Genomic DNA, 25,162 nt, shown 5'->3' with positions numbered 1-25,162 from the left:
AGCACAGCATGCTTCTCCTCAGGGAAGGCCGGGCCAAACTTGTCCCCATCACTGGAATTCTACCTACAGTACTGCCACTGTATCTAGAAATGGGTGACAGGAGAGGGATCACATGAGGATTCCCTGTTCTGTTCATTCCCTCTGGGGCATCTGGCATTGGCCACTGTTGGAAGACAAGGTATTGGGCTAGATGGACCTTTGGTTCTTATGATAATAAAGAAAAATTCATATTCATATGAAAAATGCACTGTGCCCAGTGTACCTAAGTTCAGGGAGATTTTTTATTAAACATAAATTTGAAATGTTATTAAAAAATAAATTCTATGTTTGTCCTTTACGGTACGTCTAGACTACATCTGTTTGTAGGAAAAAGCTACGCAAAATGCGCTCTGCATTTTGCATAGCTTTTTCGGATACTTTTGTCGGAAGAGGCTTTTCTGACATTTGGCCCATCTACACTGGATCAAATGTAAAAAAAAAAACCTCTTTTGAAAGCCCCCATCTTTGTAGAACGAGGAATCCAGGGGCTTCCAAAAGAGTGCATTTGCTCTTCCATAAAAAAAAGCAGAAGAGCAAACATGTTCCCTGGACATGGTGGAGTTCTTTTGGGATACCTCTTGTATCCAGCCCCCTCTCGCCCCCCCCCCAGTCTAGCCGTACCCTTGATTAAAGTCTTATTCTTTCGACTGTGCTGCTCTTTATTAATAGGCTATAGCTGGCTTGGTTCATATGTAAATACAACACATTTGTCTATTATTATCTCCTTTACAGATGCATGAGGTAGCGAATGAATTACAGAAGTTCAGGTATTAAATAGAGGAGAGTTTAGTGTCCATATCTCCCTTCGCAGGCACTGCTACACTTCACTTGATAAATCGAGGTACTGTTTGACATACATTGAATATGATCAGGACAAATGTGTTATCTAAAATCTAAATTCTAAAGGTATTGTCCACGCACCGAGGTACAGTTATTTTGTTAGCTTTGATTGTCATAACATTGTTTTCCTAAAGATTCGGGCCTTTAAACCACAGATGGTTCTCCATTAGAGGAGGGAGGTATGGGTCATCCAAGTTATGTTCCATTTTATCTCATTATCACTCAACTATACCATATAAATCCAGGCTGCATTCTAAAAAGATGCTATTTATATCCTGCTGGGAGACAGCCAGATGACAAATTGCCCCCTGCCCCTTGGAGAATTTCTGTTATCAGGACACTTCTTGTTGATAACATAGCTGGTGTGCCTGCAGCCTGTCTGATCTGTCACTGAACTCACCACCTTTTTCTGTTCTCTCCTGGGAATCGTTAATACACTGGGGAGAATGGTATAAGTTATAACTCATCCCTGTATAAGTTTAATCTATTAAAACAGTTAACATACACATAAAGGGAGGTTTTAAATTCATTTTTAGTGGAGTTCTTTTACTTTTTTAATTGTAGTCTAGAGGATATCTTTGTGATTTTGAATAACATGTTGAATATGCGCATTATTATACATTTCTGAACTTGTGCTCAAAGTAGCCTGATGCTTTGGCAAAAAGGGCTAATCTGATACTAGGATATATTAATGGGAATATTGATCAGGAGTAAGATGATACTATCTCTGTCAATGGCACTAGTCACATTACGACTGGAATACTTTCTCCACACTTTTTAAACAGAAAGGTGCAAAGTTTGAGAACATTTTGGAGGACAGCAACAACAATGATTTGTGGTCTGGAAAATGAACTTAATGATCACAGTGTAAAGGCTGTCTTTGCTAGTGTCCCCCCCCTTTTCTTATTGCCAATTGATACATGCTAGTTAATGTTGTTATAAAGTCTAGTTTAGAGATTTCACAAATATGTGAGGTTTATACTATGTTGCTCTCTAAAGAAGCACAAGATATTTAGATTATCAAAAAAAGGTTAGCTAATTATTTAATCATGGTCTATAAGTACAGGGAGGGAGAAGATATTTGCTAATAGCGGGCTCTTGACTACAGCAGATGTAGCTATCACATGATCCAGCAACTGTAAATTGAAGTCAGTAAATTTCAAATGAGAAATAAGATACAAACTTTTAGCAATGAAAGTTATTAACCATTAAAAGAGATTTGGGGCATGGTGGATTTTCATCCTTGGTATTCTTTAAATCAAAACTGGATGACTTTTAAAAAGATACGCTAGTTGACTTCAGTTTATTGGGTAGCTGAGTGATGGGCAAATACCGGCCTGTGGGCTGGATCTGGTTCACCAGAGTTAGCCGCTAGCAGACACCTGCACCGCCACTGGTACGGGTGATTGCAGCTCCGGTTGGCTGTGAATCGCCGTTCCCAGCCAATGGGAAAAGTGGGAAGTGGTGTCCCAGCCCATGTCTCCCTCAGCGACCATTGGCTGGGAATGGCGATCCTCAGCCAATGGGCGCTGCAAGCACCTGTACCTGTGAAACTGTAGGGAAATAGAATGGCGGTGGCTCACCAGGGCCTAACTCGCTAGGTGATCATTACACTCCATTTTATGCTCTAAATGTCCTAGGGAAATATTAAAAACTACAATTTTAAAAATCCCAAATCCAACAATTTTACCAAACCTCCTAATAAAAATGACAAAACAAAGCAAATAAAAAATCTATTCAGAAGCACCATAGTTGCCATTAGTGGTCTAGCCAGGACAGGACATTTGGGTGGGCCTCAATTTCGGGGGCTGGGTGGGCAATAATGGGGTTAGAGGAGGGGAACAGGAGGGATTGGGACCACCTTCCCCAACCCCTCCAGCCAGCATTGTGGGGGACAACGGACTCTCCGGCAAGGGGACCGCCTGAGTCCCAGGGCACATCCAGGGAGTGGGGTCAGGGCATGAGGGCTTGTTCTACTCTGCCTGTCTGCCCGATGCTCCAGCTGGGGCGTGGGGTCGGGACACAGGGGTAAAACCTCCACACTCCTCCCCACCTCCCTGACGGGAGTGCCAGGTGGGCAGGCAGAGCAGGGAAAGCCCTCAGCCCTGCTTCTAGACTGGAGTGGTGGGCAGAGCAGGGCAAATGCTGGAGCTGGAGGAAAGCTGGGCTGGCCCTGGATGCCAAGTAGGGGATAGTCCAACCCTGACTACACCCCTCAAAGTCATCTCTTGGGGCCTCAGTTCCCCATATATTGAAGACAATTTAATAAGCTCTCTAATATTATAGTGATGGGGGCATATAAGTACCCCAAGACTCAGACACACAAGATGGATACTGTGTATACATATTTTTCCTTAGCAGGATTCTTCCATTCAGCTGTTCAGTTTCCTCCCCTTCAGATCTCCTGTGCATAAAGGCCCCTCATATGCACCCTTTTTCTAGCAGAGGGGACTCTGGACTTTGTTCCATCCAAAGCTTGTCATTGGTATTCCTTGAGTCTGCCTGACAGGTCACTTTAGAGTGACACAATGGTCATTTCCATCTTTGCTCTGTGCATGCTGGGAATACATTTTGCTCTGTTAGACTAGACCACTGTAATTCAAGAGGAACTGCAAAGGAGAGGGAGTTCTTCTGGATTAATATTGCTGTCACTGAGAAGAGAATTTTTGCTATCTCAGGCTATGCTCTCAGACTCTGCTGATGTAAGAGTGGTGGGCCCTGTTCTCAGATTTTCCACACTGGGCTACTATTGGGCATGCTTTTTGGTTTATATTTTCTCGCTTCTTTTTCGTTCACAGCTTCCAACAATTTTCTGCTATAAATCTTTGGGTTTGTTGCTTATCACTTTGCCAAAGTTTAACTGTTTGGGATGAAATTTTGCATGCTGAAGGCTGAACTTTTCAGGAACACTTCAGCCAAAACAGTTCAGCTGCTTCAGAGAATGAGAATATGGAAAAATACATCATTGTGCCCCTATTAAAAATGCTGACCTCTTATTTGAGCAGCTGTAGCACCCCATGTTTCAAAACAAGAACTTAAGCTTTGGTAGTGTGGGTGGCCTCTGTGTCAGACTCAGGAATGTACCTTTTGCAGTCCCACTGAAAAGCCACCCAAATTTGGCGATAAGTCTTTGAAAAAAAAATCACAGTATGCACATGCTGATTTTAGCAGCTAAAAATCCCCAAGATTCCATCATCACTGAGCATGCTCAGGCCTCTGGCCACTGATCTGACTCCATGTGTTCCATCCCCACGGAGTAACTGACGATATATCACCCCCTCAGCACTTTTGTGTGTGACCAGACTAAGGATGTTAAATATCGGTTAATTGACTAGTTAAATAGTCAATGGAATTTCCATCGACTACTCAACTAGTCGATAGGCACTTACGCATTCCTCCTTTGAAATGTACAAGAGCCCCTGCTGCCTCGGTGTTTCAAAGGGGCAGCCCCACATGGCTGAGCCCAGGCTCAGCTGTGTGGAGCTGCCCCTTTGAAATACCCCCTTTTCCCTCCCCTTTGCTGCCTCTATCTGATAGAGGCAGCAAGAGGGGGAGAATTGACTAGTCGACTAGTCCTTAACATCCTTAGACCAGACCTGGGCATTGTGTTGAGATGGAGTATGGGTATTCTGACTGCTCTAGGGAGAGCACCATAGAAAATATCACAGGGACATTAATAATTCACTGCAGGATTTGGGTACACATAATTATGAGGATGCAAGAAAATAGTGAATAACAACCCATTCACTAAGCACCATTCATCTTGTGCACTGAATGAAGTAGGGATGTGGGGGAGGGGGAGAGTATGCAATACAATCTAATTAGTTGATCATAATGTACATACATACAGTTGATATACAGTATTTAGAATATTTTGAGCACTCCTGTTATATCACTAATATTCTAAATGATGAATAATTGGATTTTTTCACCTCTTTAAAGTCAGAGAGCATAATCTATTTTTTATATTTTTTAATTCAGGTCTTACCAGGTCACTACCTACAGTATTATGAGTTTTAGATTGATGGAACATGGACCAAGGTGGTAAAAATTATTTTTACAGCAAATAATGTAAACTTAAGTATAATGCCAATTAAAATTCAGTTAATTATTTCCATTTAGAAGCAGCTTTTTCCTTCTCATATTAATTCTTTTACTTTTTCATTCAGCTGTTTATTTCAGAAACTACTGAGCCAAGAAAAGCTTTAGAGATGTGAAAGCTTGAGTATCCACTATCTCTCCTTTTTTCCCAAATCCATTTTAAGCAACCTTATAGGGACAACTGGGATTGTGTATCTCCCTTATCATTTTCAGATAAAGGGTGCTTTCCCTCTTGTCTATCAGAATTTGTGTAAAACAGACTTTATGAAGCATTTCAGCTATGGTTATTTTTCAACTTTCTGTGTTCATTCAGGGTTGTATTGTTTTATGCCTGGTCTTTGGGGTGAAACGGGTGGGCCTTAAGTAGTACTGACCTTCTGGACTTGTCACTTGTAGAAATTATAGTCTGGAATATAAAAAGGAATAAGCTAAAAAAGCTGAAACTCTGCAGGAAGTGCTGTATTTGATGTGAATGTAAAGGTCAGTATAAAATCCTTGTTAGTATTGGTATGGTGCCTGCACTCCAACCCCAGTCATGGGTGCATTGAGATACAAAAAGAGGGATTGTAACCCTCTGCCGATCACATTTAGCAATGGCTTCATGTGCGTGGAAAATATTTTAATGTCTCTAGTCTAAACTATAAAGCACATTTTATTTAGAATGCTTTTGGCCTATGATGATCTCTTTTTGTTTAGAGATGTAAATTTCTCCTTTCTAGAGATTTAAGTAACAAAGGACACCCAGTGACTCAAAATGTTTGAATTAGAGCTAAATCTCACTGCATGAGACAGCTGCAGTTTGATTTGTGTACTCTACCAATTTAAAAAATCCCAAGTACAGCATTAGCAATGTATTTCTGGAATCCTACATCATATCTGTTCATACAAATAACTTCTGTTTCCTCAGGTTCAGGATTCAGTATTTCTGATTATTCCCAGTAACAGAGATCCAACCATGCTATCTGGAGTAGTTGGTCATGCTCACTTGGCTCTCAAATGAAGCACATGTCTCACGCTGAGGAATAGTTAGGTGGTCTGCATGAATTTTGCCTCAAGATTAGGTTTAATTCACGATCAGGCATTGCCTAGGAAAAAATCTGACAGTTCTACCACTGTGCGTCATTGTCTAAACTACAAAGCTCTGATCTGATATCATCTAGGAAGATGCAAGCTCAAGGAAATTAAATGAGGAATCATGTAGGATTCAAAAAAGGAACTCTTTGAAATACACTTAGTCTAGGAATGGTGCTGACCTCACAGTCCCAAATGAAAACAGATGAGCAAATAAGAAAAGTTGACAGATTGTCCCATCTGCAGGCATGAAGTATATTACCAAAATGCAAAATACTTCAAAAGGGGTAAACAGAAAAATAGAGGAAACCTAACAATATTTTTCTGTTTTCTCACCATCCCTAAACTATGCTTCTTTCGGTCTCAATATTTTATTGCAGTTTTCTCCACTATGTCAATATACAAATGTTTTTATTCTCTCTCACCTGTTTGCACTTGTCCTCAGCTGCTTTCTTGTCTGCTTCAGCCTGTTCAGCTCTATCAATTGCGTTCTCCTTATCTAGCTTCAGCATCTGCATCTTTTTCTTGATGGCTTCCATGTTTGCTGGAGGATGGAGTTGTGTCTCTCACACACCAGGGAAGGAAAGCTTTGCAAGAACAAACTTGTAGTAAAAAGAAGTGGGAAAGTAGTAGAGCACTGCTCTAGGCATACAGGGCAGTGAATCCGTGAATGGTTGTAGTTAGCTTTAAAGTCTCAAAGATCCTTACTCAATATTTTGGATGCAGCCCAAATCTTTGTCCCCTCCCCTCCCAACTTTCCTGTGCAGTTTTCTAAGCTGGAAGCGATTCTCTAGGGGAATCTTCAGCGCTCAGTCATCTCCTTATTTGGGGCTCTGATTTCTTAAAGGAAAAAAATGTTTCCATTTTTAACCTTCTGACATAAGCAAAGGTGTTGACATATGAACACATAAGCTCAAAACAAAGCTCATTAGCAGCTCTGGGTGTTTGTAGACCAGTTTTACAGTCTACAGGGTTATGGAAAATGGTCTGGCTTCCCATATGTAGCAAGGAAGCAAGCAGAATAACATCTGGAGGAACTGGAAGGTTTCTTATGGACTTAGAAACTGAAAGAAGTTCATGCACAGAACATTTCAGACAATGACTGCACATGGAAGACAAACTACTGGTTGAACCTCCCAAAAGCACAACTCTCTGGTCCAACAACATCCATGGTCCTGATGTTCCTGGATTAGAGACCCCCCAGGCCAGGAGCTTAGTTGCAGGAGGGCTGGTGTCAGCAGGAGCCAGCCAGCATCTGGCAGTTCAGCAACCTTGCTGGAGCTTGCAGCGGGGCCAGTGGCAGCAGCAGTGCCAAGGCTGGTGGCAGCAGTGGGGCTGGGGCTGGCTGGCAGCCTATCGGAGCTGGCAGTAGGGGGAGCTGCCTGGAGCTGAAGTGGAGCTGGCAGCAGACTCAGGGGCCAGTAGCAGGGGATCTCCCCATGTCTGGCAAATTCCTTCATTTGGGACCAGGGTGCCAGACTAGGTAGGTCAAACCTGTAATAAAAACATGTATCTTATGAGAAAAAGATAACGTGTGTGTGATATGTGATGAAATGCATAACAAAACTAGAGACAGAAAATCATAAACCCTTTGGCTGTGTCTAGACTACATGCCTCTGTCGGCAGAGGCATGTAGATTAGACAGATCAGCAAAGGCAAATGAAGCCGCAAATGAAGACGTTCCCCCTGTCGACATCAAAGCCCTTTGTCGGCAGCCCCGTTATTCCTCGTGGGATGAGGTTTACCGGGGCTGCCGACAAAGGGCTTTGATGTCGACAGGGGGAACGTCCAGACTAGCGGCGAGCCAACAAACAGCTGTTGGCTCAGCGCGGCAGCCATGTAAATGTAAATGAAGCCGCGATCATTTAAATCGCGGCTTCATTTACCTTTGCTGAACAAACAAACCTACATGCCTCTGCCGACAGAGGCATGTAGTTTAGACGTACCCTTGGAGTCCTGAATTTTGATTTCAGTTAGCCTGATACGATTTCTATAAATAATCTTGCAGTTGACATTTTATATATGTAACAGAGAGCAGATTTGGTACTCAAGCTGGGGATCATAGAATCCTAGGCCTGGAAGAGACCTCAGGAGGTTATCGAGTCCAACTCTCTATCCAAAGCAGGAATAACCCCAAATGTTCATAAGCTTTAGTTTTTAGTTTGGTGCCTAACTGCCATTTTGGGGAATATTTAGGGGAATAATACATATTTTAAATTCATTTGGGACATGATGCTATAAAGCTGAAATGTTACTAGTATTTGTCCATCTGATTCCATTCATAAGCTATTATCTTTGGATATGATTGAGGGAAAGTTTCCTTTAGTTTTACTGTTGATGTATATTAATAAAGTGTGTGTTACAGAGGTGCTGTTTCCCCAGGGGCAACTCTTGTGGCACCATCTAATGTTCAGGAGACAAAAGTACATTTAGGCCCTTTTTTTGTCAGACAGGAGGGATTCTCAAACTCTCCCACAGACGGGGATGGCATGTAAGCAAACTATTTCATGCAGTTCTCTCTGCTTTCATGACCCTCTGGACTGTAACAGAAATGACGGGCTGGAAGGGACTTGAGTGCTCATCAAGTCCTACCCCTTGCCTGCACTGAGGTTGGCCTGAGTACACCAGAACATCCCTGGCTGGAATTTGTCTAATGTGTTCATAAAAACCTCCAGTGAAGGGGATTCCTTAACCTCCCTTGGAAGCCTGCTCCTAATATATAACCCTAAATCTTCCTTCCTTCCTGCAGATTAAAAGTGGGACAAGCAGCAATGTGCTCAGTGGACACGGAGAACAGCAAATAACTTGATAATTCTTCAGATGTGTTAAGGGCTGTCATCAGGTCCCCACTCAGTTGTTTTTTCTCAAAATGAACAATCCCCAGTTTTTTAACCTTCCATTGTTTTTGATGGTCTCCTCTTGATTCTTTCCAATTTCTACACATCTTTCTTGAAGTACAGTGCCTAGAATTGGAAACAGTGCTCCAACTAAGGCCTCCCACGGCTGAGTGGAGGAGGACAGCTGCCTCCCGTGCCTTACATAGCACATTTCTGTCAGCATACCCTAGAATTTCAGCCTTTTATTTACACTGCATCACATAGTTGATTCATATTCCAGTATGATCCCCAGATTTTTAGAGGTACTGCAGAGTAACACCTCTGAGACTTTTACCACCTAACAAGTGTTAAATGATCTTTAATGTTACATGGCAGTCAGTAACAAGAAGCCAGTATTACGTGGCCAGCCAACACGTTGTAGATAGCAAGTGTTTTGTGAACTAGTTTGGGAATCCTTGTTAAGCCACTTGAGTCACAAAAGTTTGTCCCCACTGGAGTGAGCTCATGTACTGATTATTTTTTTACTAACTTAGAACAGGGTTCAGCAGTCTTTGGCAAGTGGCCCACCAGAGTAATCCAGTGGTGGGCCCCAAGACTCTTTGTTGAATGTCCGCAGGCATGTCCCCCTGCAGCTCCCAGTGGCCAGGAATGATTAGAAATTTCACTAAATGAATTTTACTTTTGTTTAACTGAATTAAATTGTAATTTGGTGGAGAAATAATTCTCACTGAATAGACACTTCAGTGTTCTGGAGAAAAATTGCTTCTAATTGGACTGAATTGTGAGCGTAGGAAATCATTCACTGTATATACATAACACTTTCAAATGAGGGTAATATGTTAAACAATGATCCCTCTGTGCTCCAGGCTATGGTAAGCTGTGGATAAGGATTGTGGGACAGACTTACCTGAGTAAGGCACATAGTGGATGTACGCTGTGAGTGAGACGTGAGAGAACTGTCTCCTTTGAGCCGCATTTTTCATAAACAAAGATTGAATTAACATAAATAAAAAGGGTTTGCTGATACCACTCATAGACTATGTCTTATAAGCAGTCAACAAGATGAGTAAAAAGTCAGAAACCTTGGGATCCAAAAATTGGTGTATTGGGAATTAGGCCTAATTTGTGGACAAAATAATGAAAAGATGGGCTACCTAGCTCATGGCTCCCTTTTGTGGGCCTTCAAAAGAGGCTGGATGCAAACAGGGGAATGCTTTTTACCATCACCTCAGCTGTGGTGGAAGGATTGTTATCACAATACCAGATGTTGGTACTTTAGTGGGGAGCTTGATCATCATGCTGCACTGGGGAGAAGCCCAGGCAGGGCATGTCTACACTAGGAAATTGTTTCAAAATAACTTGTTTTGAAATAGTAACTCCCAAAATAACTGTTTTGAAATAGTGTGTCCCCCTACAGGGAAGCCTCAAAATTAGGCCAAGGCAGGCTTCATGTGGATGCTCTACCTTGACTTAGAGCCCCAGAAAGCACTGGGGAGTAATTCCTTCGAATGACTCTGGGGAGTAGTTCTTTCAAAATAGCAGGAGCAGGGCGTCCACACTGCTGCTATTTCAAAATAAGCATTATTCCTCATGGAAAGCGGGAATTATTATTTCAAAATAACCAGCCCTTTATTTAGAAATAACGGGCGTGGTAGTGTGGACGCTCCACCTGTTGTATCGAAATAAGGGGAGTTATTTTAAAATAACTTCTAAGTGTAGACCAAGGTTCTGATACATCTGAGGTCCTTCTTTGTTTTCCCTTCCGCTGTGCATTTTCTGCATCCCCCATCTTCTGCCTGTTCCCTCTCTCTCTCACACAGCATTAGCTTGGGGACCTGCTCATTAGTGGGAGAACTGCAGGATTCCAGCATGATGGGAGCAAAGGTTTAGGTTTAGATTTAGGGCCAGTCCCTTGCAAGTTACACTGGGAAGATTCTGAAATCAACTGTATAGCACAGCACCAGTACAATATGATGAGATGGCCCATTGAACTCTGCCCACCCTGGGAAGGAAGAATGAAGGAGAGGGACCTGACATAACCAGCTAGAATCGATAATGTCTCTGTCCGGGGAGAAGAGCCTATTTCCAGAGCACTAGCTCTCATGGCTGACCTCCAAATACCAAAGCATCTGTCCCATGATCGACCAGTCCCCCCGTGTCCTGAACTGCATTTCCCCCCATCTTTATTAACCTAATTTGTCTCTCTCTCCTGTGTGTTTTCTCTAATGCAGGAAAGTGATTATCATTCTAAATTCGGAATTGAATAATAGAACACTAACAGCTGTTTGAATAAGAGACATTATCCAATATTCATGTCTCTAGAAAAGACTTTGGAGGTTTTTTATTATTTGTTTTCTATAAACAATCAATTTCAGTTCTAGTGTTCTTTATCCCATTTTGCTTCTTTCCTCTTATATGTTTCAAATAGATATTTTTGCAACATTACAAAGATTAAGAGTTGTGATTTTGGATACTATGTACCTGTATCGACTATAAACTACTTGAAGTTTAAACCAGAGTTGTATCACAATGTAACACCTGTAACCTTAGGTATGAATAGGACTGTGATGAAATTGTTAATCCATCCTATGTTACATTCACATTTAGGCTACGTCTAGACTGGCATGATTTTTCGGAAAAGAGCGTCTAGATTGGCAGGACGCTTTTCCGCAAAAGCACTTTTTGCGGAAAAGCGTCCATGGCCAATCTAGACACGCTTTTCCGCAAAAAAGCCCCGATTGCCATTTTCGCAATCGGGGCTTTTTTGCGGAAAAGAAATCTCAGCTGTCTACACTGGCCCTTTTGCGCAAAAGTCTTTCGGAAAAAGACTTTTGCCCGAACGGGAGCAGCATAGTATTTCTGCAAAAAGCATGGATTTCTTACAGTCAGTGCTTTTGCGGAAATTCAAGCGGCCAGTGTAGACAGGTAGCAAGTTTTTCCGGAAAAGCGGCTGATTTTCCGGAAAAACTGGCCAGTCTAGACACAGCCTTACAGTATATTACATAGACAGGAGAACAATACATAGTGAAGTGCAGCATAATAGTGCAGAAATTACTCATGTACTAAAAACTGTCACAGATGCAGGATATCACTCCTGGTGGGAAACACTATTAGGGTACTTCAGGGGGTAGCAGAGTTAGTCTGTACAGGATAAACTTAAAAAACAACAAATGGTCTGGTAGCACTTTATAGACTAACAAAACATGTCGATGGGATCATGAGCTTTCGTGGGCACAGCCCACTTCTTCAGATGACCGGAGTTTTGAGTTTTTGGATCTGCATATCTTAAACTATTAGGTTGTGTCTACATTGGTGCGATCCTGCACAAAAGCGGCCACTTTTGCGCAAAAACATGCTGCCTGTCTACACTGGCCGCGAGTTCTTGTGCCAGTAAACTGACGTTCTAATGTATGAAATCAGTGCTTCTTGTGCAAGAACTCTTATGCTTCCGCTCAGGAATAAACCCTTTTGTACAACTGTTCTTGCGCAAGAGGCCAGTGTAGACAGGCAACATGAATTTCTTGCACAAGAAAGCCCGATGGCTAAAATTGCCATCAGAGCTTTCTTGCGCAAGAGAGCGTCTACGTGGGCATGGATGCTCTTGTGCAAAAGCACATCTCTTGCACAAACACACATGCCAGTGTAGACGCTCTCTTCTGGAAGAGTTTTTATACAAGAACTCTTCTGCAAAAGAGTTCTTGCGCAAGATCATGCCAGTGTAGACATAGCCAATGGGTGGTCACCTTCTGTAACAGGTGTGCTAAATATAAGGGTTCATCCCATTGGGGTGATCATTAGAATCCAGCTGGATTTATTAGTGAGTATAATTGCAGTGGCTTGCTGGGTGAAGAGAACTGTGCGAAGGAAAAGGAAGCTGGCAGGCAAAGTCAAATAACAGTGATGTAAATAATTAATTGGGAGAGAATTTCTATAAATCTGTGAAAAAATGAGCTAATATTACTGTAAAATAAGCTCCAAAAACTTCTTGAAGAATTCCTCAGACTCTGCACTTCTTGTCATTAAATGTGAGACTGATTGCATAACTAATTACAAATAGTGATTGTTGTACACCTGTGCAGTGATTAAATTATATGTTGATTATATATTCTGTCCCCCTGTACTAGATGCTGTTCTGCTGTTACATGGTCTGATCATTTCAGGGGACGGTGACTGACTGGATGTCATGAAACAGACACAGAGAAACAGCATGGGAAACAGGGGCAGCAGCACTTCTCTCTGATTAGAAATTGGATCTATCCCGGAGGAGCAGGCAAGGCAGGATCCTTATCCAGAGCCTTGTATGGTAAAAACTGGCCCTATGCAGCACTAACATCAAGGGAATTGTGTCAGACAGAACTGGATCCCAAAGCAGAGAACCTAAAATACAACCCTAGGAGCTGGAAGCTACTACATGGAAGCTCAGTAGCTGCACTTACATGGCATTGAAAAGGAAAAGGAGAGCAATATGCATTACAGAAGGGTGTTTATTGCTCTGTCGAACCTCACAATGTTTAAATTCATTTTAATGTTTTAATAATGATATGGATATAAAATATCTCTGGACAGAGTTACGAAAATCATATAATGCAAATTTATTTTGAGTCTGAAGTATTTTTGAAGCTAGTGGACTACTCAGACCCATTCTGAAATGATTCAGGGATTATTTCTCCTCTCACTGAAAAGTAAACGTTTCTTTATCAAATGCTTGCTCATGTTGAGTCCATATTAGGTGTGTGCACATTCACATGCATGAACATTGGAGATTTTTGTATTAGGGGTATCTATAGGGCCAACTGTGGTGCCCAGCACATGCGCTGGTATATTAGGCACTGCTGGCCCTACGCCCCCTCAGTTCATTCTCCCCTCCCTCCCGCCTGTTGTAGTTAGTGAGAGGGCCTTGCCTCGCCTGGCAACAGCTAATGAGTTTCTGTCTTGGACTTCATGCCTTAAGGCCTTGTATATGGTTGTTCTCAGTGGTAAGCACCTGTTAAGTGTTCAGTTGTCCAGCTGAGACTTTGTCCCTTGAATGCCACAGTGCAGACTCCACGGGCTGATGCCTGTTAGTGACTCCCTGTCTCAAGTGCTTGGGGGAGGTACATGTCACAGGTAAGTGCCACACCTGCCAGAACTCTCATCCTTGCGAGTCAAACTACGTCTAGACTGGCAAGTTTTTCTGCAAAAGCAACTGGCCACTTGAATTTCTGCAAGAACTCTGACTTCCTACGGTCTGAAATCAGTGCTTCTTGCGGAAATACTATGCTGCTCCCATTCGGGCAAAAGTTCTTTTGTGCAAAAGGGCCAGGATAGACAGCTCAGATTTGTTTTGCGCAAAAAAGCCCCGATTGCGAAAAATGGCCATCAGGGCTTTTTTGCGGAAAAGTGCATCTAAATTGGCATGGACGCTTTTTCGCAAAACCACTTTTTGCAGAAAAGCATCCGTGCCAATCTAGACACTCTTTTCCGTTAAAAGCGTTTGCGGAAAATCATGCCAGTCTGGCCGTAGCCGTGGAGCGTTCAACTCTGGGCTCTCCTTGTGGAATCTGTCTGGCATCTGAGCTGTCTGGACATGAGTCGCCAAGCACCGGAGCCGCTGTCCGGGTTGTCTGGTGCTCGCCATCAGTCACTGGTTCCATGATCATGGCCACCGTCACCCTGATGTGGATCACCAAGAGAGGGGCAATAGCCCCCTTCCTGCTGATCGTCATCTCATCACTTATCCAAGGAGCCGAGGCTGCGGAAACATTCTCCTTCCCACCTGTGGTCTGACTCCAGTCTCCACGCCATCAGTACCAGTCACCCTGGGCCTGGCACTTGTCACCATTATCAGTAATCAAGCAAACACAGGCTTCTGTGGCCTCGCTGTGGTCTTCAGAAGGGGGTTCCTTCAGGATCGAGGGCCACATTAGTAAAATATTAATTTATGTCCAAAACAAAAGGTTTCCGTGTTTTCTTTATTTATGGTCAGGGTGGGGAATCGTTTTTGGGTCAGGAGCCACTGACCCACAGGAAAATCAGTTGGGGACCACAAAAGTGAGAAGCAAAAAAACTCCCAAATCCCCCAACCCTCACTGGTCTGGCCCCCAACTGTGACACCTCGCTCCTCTGGCGCTCCAGCCTCCCGGGGCAAGGAGAAGTGACAGGAAGGTTGGAGGTTCAGAGCTTCTCAGTGGCCAGATTTACTTTTCTGGGGTTCCAGAGTTAGTAGATTTTGTGGACCCCCCCCCCCCCTCCGGGCTCTGGGGTGGGGAGAAAAATGAGAGGTTCAGTGTGCAGGACACAGCTGCCTTCTTGGCCTGGGGATCACACCGCAATCCATGCACGTAGATACACGTCCAGAGCCCCCCACCGCAAGAAGGAGTCTGGGGATGTGGTCACAAACACACACTTAGGAGTGCCGCACATGGGCATGCCTGCACGCCTGAGGCAGCACCTGCTCCCAGGGACAGCACTGCCGGGTGCAGGAGCAAGTGACACTCACCACCCCCCTACACCCTGACCCCGCTCCTCCAGCAGCCAGGGATACAAATCATCTCCTCTTGGGAAGCCACCACTGCTGGACTCAGGAGTGTGGGGGTGGTGAGGTTGCTCCCCTGGGGAAATCTGGGCCTCTGCAGGAAAGGGGTGCAGGATCTGAGCAAGAGGTGGGTGGGAGATGGGGTGCAGCAGGCAGGGAGTGGGGTGTCTGGCCAGAGGGGAGGGAGCAGGGCAAAGGAGGGTGTAGGAGCAAGGTAGGGGTGTGGGGTCTTGGTGGAGGGAGAGGTGAGTGAGGTGGGATTGCACGGGTCTGGGCATGGCGGGGGGGTGCTTCCCTGGCTTTGTGCCCCTGTTGCTCCCACACTCCATTCTCAGTGGTGGGTCAGTGGCAGCAGCAGGGAAAGCCTCTGGACAGCGCATCACTATGCTGCTCTTCCCCCAGCAGGGTGGGGAGGAGGGGGGACTGAGCTCCGGCAGCACCACGTTGATCCAGGGTCTGGTGGCGGCTGGTAGAGCCGACGGCAGCCCCTCCAGTAGCTGGGCTTGGCAGCCGCAGTGCAGAGTCACCAGCTCGCACAGCACAGTGGGCAACTGAGCAGTGCTGGTGGTCGGCTGCAGGTGGGGTCACCCAGTTCCTCGCCTGCTCTCTTGAGGCTGCCAGCGGGCCAGGACAGCAGGCGCAGGGCCTTCTTATTCAGGCAGAGTGCCAGGCTCTAGGCCAGCTGCCACAGTTCCTCGGGCCACAGGCAGGCCAGCTGGGCAGCAGCACTGTAGGCTTCCAGGGCCTCGGCCATGCAGTGGACGTGGGTCAGCATGTCCCCATGTGCAGGCAGAGGTCCTGCTCGGGCTGAAGCAGCTCAGCCAGTTGCGAGCCATAGATCTTGGCCGCCAGCTCGAAGTTGCCGTTGTGGAAGGCCTCCTTGGCCACCCACAGCATCTCGGTGCAGAGTCCTGTGCTTGGCTCCATGTCGTCCGCCCTGGCCCCTACACATTGGAGCGCCTCCCATCTCCCCCCACTCTCTCCGAGTGGGAAGCCAGAGTTGGTGCTACAGCGTCGCAGCTCTCTTGATCTGCCTCTCTCCACGAGCCAGGCCTGGCAGGGAAGATCGGTGCTTTCTTCACCTCCCACCCCTGCACCGCCAAGTGGGAAGTTGGAGCTTTTGCTGCAGCCTTGCGGCTGCACAGCAACCATGAGGCTCGAATGGGAATGCGAGCTCCTGGCTGTGTGGGTGAGGAGGTGCCCTAGGATGACTCATGCGGTTAACCATAGATCTCCATAGGATGGTTACTTTTTACTTCTGCATAGTTGAGTACAATTCAGATGCGACACTTTTGTACTTCTACTCCAGCAGTTTTCCACAAGGAGACTTTGACTTTTACTTAATTACATTTTTTCCAGAGTAGCAGTACTTTTACTCAAGTAACTTTGAGTACTTTTTCCAGCACCGATGCTAGGCAAAAAGTTTCTTGGGGCCAAATCCAAGCGGGCATTGCTCAGTAAAGCTCCACTGAAGTCAAGAGACTTGCCTCAGTTTACATCAATGGATGTTCAGGCTTTCTGTTTTTATTTACATTCTGAACTTGGTGGGGAGGTGGAAACAAGAGGAGGGATACATGAGTGATGGAGGATACAAAAACTGAACTATTTTGGGAAGGAAGCAATTGTCTAGTGAGTTTTTATTCCTTCTTCGCTGTGCCTTGTCGGGATCCCTCTGTCTCTCTCTGTCACTAGGATTCTGAGTTTCAATTTTGGTGGAGGAAGGGGTAGAGGTTATCACTTGAGCCATTAAAATGCCTGGCAACAATCAAATACCCAAGCTAGAGCAAATGTTGTAGCTGTCGCTTGTCGTTAGCAGGGGTGAAAGTTGCTCTGGCCTGGCGCTATCATCCCAGTAGGGTAGGAACTGGGAATTTTCTCCCCAGTGGAGTGTGTCATTTGCTATTGGTTCAGCAGGAGGAGGGACATTTTTCTGACCCAGCAGAGGTTCTCAGCTCCCTCTGACATCACCATCTGGCAGAGGTAGCACATCAGCTGGATTGTTAGCCTGAGACAGAAGTCAGGGTTTGACTTTTGAAACTTGTACATCGTGTCCTAAGATGAGTGAACAAAGACAGCATGTTAATCTGCCCACAAGCAGGGGGACAGCAAGATAAGAGATGGAGCAGGGTATGGGGGGAGTACAGCGCAGAGGCAGACGGTGCCTCAATTCCTATTTCGAGGCAAGGTCAAGCAACCAGTCAGGAGGGGGGAGAGGGATTGGAGCGGGGGTGGAACACCACCACATGAGATGCCAAAGAAATATCTGTCCCTGGCCACAGAACAACTTTATACTTTACCCCTCCCATGAGATAAAAAATGGGTAGGATGAAGACCATGACTCCCGACCCTCCGGACGGGAACACGACCATACCTTGTAAGGGGTATGAGCAGGGCTGTGCACCACAGGGCAATTTGGGCCTGCTAAGAAAGATGTGGGGGGAATGGAATGGGCCCAGGGAAGTGGGATACAGGCAAAGATCTGCCGTGTGGGCACTAAGCAGGGGCACAGGGTAAATGCCCCTGGGACGAGTGCAGAGAGCACTTCGTCAGCATGCAGCGCTCAGGGTGAGAAAGGCTTCTATGGGTGTGTAGCGCTGTGGGTGGAGGAGAGAAGGGGGAAGACCTGACTGGAGTGAAGAGCTTGGAAACTAAACCCCAATAAACATCTGCACTGTGGACTGCTGGTCTGCTGCTGGCGGCTGAGATGACAAGCACCAGGGAGGGGGTAAAGGGAAAGCCCCTAACAGATGTGAGGCACCCAAGTGGGCGGGAATTGAGGAAGTGCCGCATGTTGCAAGGCTGGGCCCTGAGGGCCTATTCTGGCTTCTGTTTGGAGTCAATGGGCATTCTGCCAATGGGATCAGGATCAGGCCCTACCATGGCTGCTGTATTGGAAGAGGGGGACAGCAGCAAAGGGGAAAGCTGCTGGCAGGCTGGGCACCGTCTCCAGTTCTTTGAAATACCTGCCAGCCCAGGGCCTCAAATCCACTGCAGAGACCAAAATAAACAGACACAGAAGAGTTGCTGTTGGCCAGCAAGGAGGAAAACTCACTCCCAGCGCAGGCATGTTGCAGTGCGTGGAGATGCTGACCACACACTCCAGAAGCTGCAGGAAGGCTCTCATCATTACACGTCTGAGCAGGGTGAGGTGGGCAAATGGCAGCACCACTGAGCCCACTGAAGTCAGCGGAAAGACTCCCAGAAACTTCTGTGGGGTTTGGATCCAGCTTTGTAGAAAATGCCTCCTGCCAGGCCTGGCTTCTCGGGGGAGTGTGGGGGGGAAGGGGGTTTCAAGTGGCCTCCAAGGTCCTGGGGGACCAATGCAACCCATGGAAGGGCAGGATTACAATTGTACTGGAGGCCAAGACTAGAATAGGTGAAACTTGCTGCAGAAGGGGAAGTGTGTTTACGGGGAAAATGATTTTAGCATTTGACGTCTCCAAGAAGCCTGCAAACAGCGACTCAGTCATGATGTCAGTGGGAAGTTGGTAAAATACTTGGTTTGCTTTTTGTGTTCGTTGCTAGCCTAGTTGTGCACCATGCTAAAAAGCACAGATTTTAAGTACATACTAAAACTGCCAAAAAAAAAAAAAAAGGTATGTAAAATATTGGTTACTGAAAACAAAACAAAATAGTAACAATCGATTAACAAATCTTAATCAACTTCCAGCCACCAAGCCCAGCTGAGTGCACCTGGGGAGAGTATTTAGGAAAAGAGGGCAGGCAAGTAGACCAGGGCACAGTAAAAGCACTGCTGGAACAGAATTCCACCTCAGCTACGGCTCCAGCTTTACGCTTTCTTGGCAAGTCAAGGCCATTTGTTAGCCAGCTGGCTGCTAGTGCCATAGACCTGTCAGCTACTCTGCTGGAAAACTGGTGCTAGTAGCCTATGAATAAAACATCTTGTAGAGCACAGAATTAAATGTTAATCCCTGAGAGTGTGAATGCCTAGCAGCTGTTTGGGGATGCAGTCCTTTGAGCCACTAATAGGTGTGGTGCCTATTACTAGCCAAAATACTTACACTCCCTTCAAATACTCTGGCGAATTGACGGGAGGTGCAGTTTCTACCAGCCAGATGGCTTAGTGGACCCTCATTCTAGTCAAACTAAATCAGTGTCCAAACTGGCCTTGCTGACACAGGCCTTAACTGCAAAGGGAGAAAGAGGAGTGTTGAAAAATCACTTTGGAGCAAAGGAGTGCCCTAGTGCATGCAGGAAGAACACATTTGGGTTCACTGAGGGAAGCTCATTAATAATGAAAGAAAAGCAATGAATTAAATACATAGACATTAACCTAAAGGAAAGGTGGGGGAAGCCCTGGGGAGGCTGATCCCTCGCTCTGCCACAGATTCCCTGTATGACCTTGGGTAAGTCACTCGATCTCCCCAGGACTCCATTCAACAGAGCAATAACAATTTGCCTCTGCTCTGGTTGGATTGTTAACTTTTGGGACCAGTGTACTGAACACTGCCTCAGCACCAGGGGCTGGACTAGGTGGCCTCTTGAGGTCCCTTCCAGCCCTACATTTCTCTGATTCAACTCCTCTCTCCAATCCCACATTCAAAACAATCCCTGCAATTCTTGGAGGCAAATCCTGATCCCGTGGCAGCCAGCAGAATTCTGCGGTGGTAGCGTTTCGTGCTTGCTCGGTTTTTACTTTCCCCATCTCTTGGGAAGCCTCTCCCCTCCCCCGCCACATGGCAGCCCTGGCCACCAGAGCAGGCCTCCCCTTCCCCTGCTGCGTGGCCGCAGCATGTCCTGGCCCAGTGCCACAGCAGCTCCCTTACCACGGCTGTCTCAGCCAGCCCTGCCTGCTGGAACAGCCACCAGAAGAGGTGGGGGGGGAAGAATGTTTGGTGCGCGGCTGCGCAGGCCCATCCCTGAGCGGGAACAGTGGAGGCCCCAGCGGTTCACCAGCACTCCCGCTCCATGCAGTGCACACACCAATCTCACACCACTCGGCTCACACGGGAACAACTCGTTTATTGGACAACTGTTACCTGTGCACTATCGGCTACCTGACTTCTAAACACCAGGCCCTGCAGAGCCATCTGCGGCCCAGTTCTTTGCTACCATGAAGCTGCCAGACTAAGAGCAATACATGAGTTCCTGGAGTTTCCCTGAATGTCCGGAACCCCCCCCACCAAGCCACTGAACTGACCTTGTCCACAGCACGGGTTCAGCAGCTGCTAATTACTGCCACCTTGTGGGAGCCAGGCTGCCTTGCCCCATTCACACTGGCTTTGCAGCAGGCAGAAGGGCTGATCACCCACAAAATCCACTGGATTCGAGAACAGCTGTGGGTGGCTGGCACCGCTGACAACCAGGCCTCAGACTCCACCTGAATTGGGGTCAGGCGCAGCTGGGAAGGGTGTGCTGGCTGCACCCTGAACTGGGTGGAGGGGCTGCGGGCACGTGGAGCGGCCTGTCCATATAGGCAAACTAGGCGGTTGCCTAGGGCACCAAGTTAAATGGGGCGCCAAATGGTGGCGCAATATCATTGAGGGGTTTAGAGGTGGGGGCGCCAATTGCCTGGTTCGCCTAGGGCGCCAGTTGCTGGCAGCTAGTCTAGGGCCGCCCCTGCATGTGGGACCCACTGGTTCTTCCACATCCCACCTGCCAACCGGGGGCAAGAGCTGTGAGTATCATCTTTGCCTGTTGCTCTGGTCAACCAGGCAAGGGGGAGACCCCCAAGCAAACCCCCAGCCCCTAACATAGAACTTTCTCCTTGCCCAGTGGCAAAAGGGGAAGCCACCTGACTCGCACGCAAGGGGGATTTCTGGACTAGTGCCCATGTCTTATTGGCTAAGAGGGGAAGGAGTATGGAGGCTGACTGGAGCCGCTCTGGGGTTGGTGAACATATCCCTCCTGGAAGGCATCCAAGCCCCCAGCTCACCAATCCCAGGGCCCTTGGAAACCCAGCAAGGGGCGCAAGAATTTATCCCACTAGAAAGGTCTGCCTCCTATGGGGGAAGTTATCCTTGGGGTAGGAACGTCAGGTGAGTTTCTGGCAGGGAGGATGCTGCACTGGAGAAGTGGGGAGTCCTTAGCCCTGGAAGATCTTGGGCTGGAGCGGGGGGTGGGGGGGAGTTTCCTACCCATATCAATGAACAGATGAAGCCAGAGAGGCTAGAGACAATGTAGCAAGGGCTGCTGAGGTGGTGCCGATCAGATGGCAGCACGAGGCCTTTCGACCATGCATAGACTATGAACAGGGAGCAGGATGGGCAAAGAGTTAAAACTGACATGAACGGAGGAGGGCAGAGAGTTAAGGTGGATGGGGAGGAAGGGGCATTCAGACGTGGATGGGGGGAGGGGTCAGAATTAAGGTTGATGGGATAGAGGTGGGGTCAGAACCAAGGTTCCCTCTAAATTTTTCCATCATTGTACAGAATAAATGTTGTTTTGTGCACCAGGGTATGTACAAATACACCCGACTAACAGAAACACGTTGCAGCCACGAGCGCTCTGCTAATCAGCTGGGCGGTATTTGAATCTCTCCTGGGTGACCGCCCAAGTGCTCAGCTTAGAGGGAACACTGGCTAGAACCAAGGTTGCTGGGGACAGAAAATGGGTCGGGGACTAACTGACGGGGAGGAGGGAGGGTCAGACATTGACATGAATGGAGGAAGAGAGTCGGAGCTAAGGTTGATGGGGACAGAGGAGGGGTCAGCGCTAAGGTTGCTACTGGACCCTAAGCCAAGGATTCCCTGATGTTTTCTTGTTCCAGGTTCAAATCCTGCTCCCATTGAAGACAATGATCTGACCTCAGTGGGAGGGAAGGCCTTGCACCTGTCACTGCAGGGTGAAGGGAATGGTTGCTCAGCACCACTCAGGTGCTGGTGTAGTTATAGAAGCTCTGTATGACAACATCCCTCTGGTCAGGGAACCAATCCCGCAGGCGGCACACCAGCTCCAGCCACCATGGGTAGAACACCTCCCGCGCCCTGGTGGCTCCCCCTTGGATGATAGCGAGTGCAGCTTCGTCAGCTGGATAGGCGCTCAGGTACACCTTGTCCCTGGAAGGGAACAAACATCAAGTCACACAACCCCAACCATCACCACGCTGGCCTGCTCCTTGCAAATGGACATCTCAGGAGAGAAAGATGCCAACCAGGTCCACCCTTCCACACATGCACTCTTGCACACTCACGCACATGTTTGCAGTCTCACACATGTAAACATTTTCACACCATTCTCTTGCACACTTGTGAACAGCCGCTCGGAAGCGCACACACCTCGTCTTCTCCAAAGCCACTTCAGTGTTGATCAGCCCCAGGATGCAGAGTGTGATACACACATCTTGCTTCTGCATGGCAAGCTCATGGCGCAGGGAGCCAAAGAATCCATCCAGAGCAAACTTGGTGGCGGAGTAAGAGGTTGTGAAGGGAGTGGAGACTTTCCCTAGAAAGGAAAACAAGAAAAGAGGAAACCAAGTGAAACCACTGGCAGAGCATGACAGAAGGTGAAGGCACAGCTGGGGGAAACCCCATTGGGGGGGGGGAAAAAAAAAATCACATAGGAACAGAGAATTTGCTACAGTCCATCAGGCTATTGAGCCTCATATCAGCAATGCTCAGTACCGAATGCATTAGAAGATGGAAACATGTAGTCCCATAATGCACCAGAACATTCATCAGACACGGGGAAAAGGATTCCTTGCTGTCTGGGTTGCCCCTGTAGCAATCAGGTCACACTCTTGGCCAAAATATCTCGTGTGCTAGTTTGGCTGCTGCCTTCCCATGCCAGAGGGGTGGCTGCATTTTACTGGTGCGGGCGAGTGTATATGCCCTGGGAGGAGTGCTCGGAAGGTGGGGAGTGCTAGAGCAGTGGTCTCCAACCTTTTTACAGCCAAGATCACTTCTTAAATGACAGAACACGCCAAGATCTGCCGCCCCATCCTTGAAGCCCCGCCCCTTCCTTGAAGCCCCGCCCCTTCCTTGAAGCCCCGCCCTCTGTTCTCTTCCTCTCCATCACTTGCTATCCCCAATCCCTTACACTGCTGCTTTCCCCCCCTCCCCTCCAATTCTTCTGTAGGAAGAAGTTTTTCCAACATTTGGCCTGTCTAGACTTGACCAAATGTCAGAAAAACCCCTTCTTTCGGAAGCCCCCTTATTCCTCGTGGAAAGAAGAATATAGGGGTGACCAAAAGATCATGTTTGCTCTTCTACTAATAGAAGTGGAAGAACAAACAAACCCCCGGATGCGGAAGAGTTTTTCTAGGGTATCTCCAGAATCCTGAAAAACTCCTGCAGTCTAGCCTTACCCTCGCTGGGTTGAGACAGGATGTGTAGGCTCCGGGGGTGGGAATGAGAGATTTGGGTGCAGGAAGGGGTGAGAGGTGCAAGCTCTGGGAGGAAATCTGGATGCAGGAGGAAGTGGAGAAGGGAACGCTGGGTGGGGAGGGAGTTCCAGGCCGGGCAGTGCTGGGGTCAGATGTAGGGTTAGGGTACTACGTAAGTCACAGACTTCTGGATGTGAGGGTTCAGAAATTTGGGTTGGGGTATGTGAGGGGCTCAGGGCAAGGGGTTTCAGTGTATGATAGGCTGAAATGTACAGTCTGGGGAAAAGGGGGGTGCAGGAGTGTCATGATGCTGTGGCCAGATGGGGGTTTGTTGGCCAGGCTTCATTTTCAAATAAAATGCTATGTCAAACAAAAAGTTTCTGCATTGTCTTTATTTCTGAGAAGGGCAGGGAGCCTGTTTGGACAGGGTGCCAGTGGGGACAGGTTTCTGAGGCTGGGGAGTGGGGAGAGGACGGGGGGGAGTGGGGGCAGAGAGTCCCTTGCTATCACCTCCTCCCAGGATTCTCCCCCCCACCTACCCCAGCCAACGCCCCACGGACGCCTGCCCCAGGGCCAACCCTCTTTCCCACGGCGGGGCCAACCCTCGCCCCCCCGCCCCCAGCAGCATGGCCAAACCCCCATGGATGCCTGCCCCAGGCCAAACCCCGGGGCTGACCCCTGCTCCCATGGCGCTCGACTCACCCTTCCGGCACCAGTGGCGCAGGGAAGGGGCTGCACTCCTCCTCCAGGGCTAACGCCCCCTCCCCCAGCACACAACAGAGCTGTGGGAGGGGAGCAGCCTGCGCAATTCCGGAACCCCCGGAAGTGACGTGGGCTTCAGACAGGACTTCTGTCCACCCCGCGGGAAGCCGGCACTACACTAGAGGTAGGTAGTGGGGCTTCTCGGGGGTGGGTGGAAATGGGGGGTGAGGGTGCCCGAATGCCTCAAGATCGACTGGTTGAGTCCTTGTGATCGACCAGTCGATCGCGATCGATGGGTTGGTGACCACGGTGCTAGAGGAACATGAAATGGTGTGATCCAAAGAAGCCCTGGCAAGGGCCAAAGTCCCATTCCCACCACAGGCAGGTCTTAGCAACTCCTTCAGAGTCAAGCCGAGGCATTGCATGGAGAGACTGTGGGCTTTATCAACTACAGCTCTGGGCAGGTGTCAAGCACTGACCTGTGAGGGAAGAAACCACAATCAGAGATCCTTTACTCTCAGCCAGGATGGGAAGAGCTGCAGAGGCCAAGGCCACGTAACTAAGAAAATTCACCTGGCACAAAAGGAGATGAGACATGAAAGGAACAGTAGGTTGGCAGCAAAGGCCAAAATGAAACTTTTGTTCGTAGCAGGAGGACTGGAGATGGGGTCACCCAGCCAGTGCAGAGGGCACGAAAGGAAAGGCCTGGAGTGCTTGGTTTGCTGTACAACGCATCCAGGGAAAAGCTGCACCTCTCTGGGGCTCTAGACTGAG

General features: G+C 47.5%; 2 protein-coding genes across 14 annotated transcripts in view; both read right to left on the bottom strand.

Annotated features, from left to right (window-relative positions):
• The window catches only part of LOC102456979 (tropomyosin alpha-1 chain), a 97,500-nt gene extending 90,891 nt beyond the window's left edge, over positions 1-6,609 (bottom strand). For all 7 annotated transcript variants that reach the window (XR_012896720.1, XM_075903105.1, XM_075903103.1 and 4 more), the window contains exon 1: positions 6,477-6,609. Coding sequence is in view for 6 of the 7 variants with exons in the window: in XM_075903105.1 (XP_075759220.1) it covers positions 6,477-6,590 (114 nt within the window). In the remaining variant the exon portion in view is untranslated. The remainder of the gene's footprint in view (positions 1-6,476) is intronic.
• A 533-nt stretch (positions 6,610-7,142) lies between these two features.
• The window catches only part of HSD11B1L (hydroxysteroid 11-beta dehydrogenase 1 like), a 34,751-nt gene continuing 16,731 nt past the window's right edge, over positions 7,143-25,162 (bottom strand). For 5 of the 7 annotated variants that reach the window (XM_075903096.1, XM_075903099.1, XM_075903097.1 and 2 more), the window contains 3 exons: positions 24,868-24,961; positions 22,641-22,806; positions 7,143-7,545 (listed from right to left, as the gene is read on the bottom strand). In XM_075903096.1, coding sequence (XP_075759211.1) covers positions 7,143-7,545; positions 22,641-22,806; positions 24,868-24,961 — 663 coding nt within the window. Of the gene's footprint in view, positions 7,546-15,094; positions 22,422-22,640; positions 22,807-24,867; positions 24,962-25,162 lie in introns of those variants that run through there. The other 2 variants (XM_006110507.4, XM_075903101.1) reach the window with 2 other exon arrangements.

This window comes from Pelodiscus sinensis, chromosome 19, assembly GCF_049634645.1.
Source record: "Pelodiscus sinensis isolate JC-2024 chromosome 19, ASM4963464v1, whole genome shotgun sequence".
Taxonomy (NCBI): Eukaryota; Metazoa; Chordata; order Testudines; family Trionychidae; genus Pelodiscus; species Pelodiscus sinensis.
Note: the sequence above shows the minus strand (reverse complement) of the source record. Positions and strands in the feature narration are given on the sequence as shown.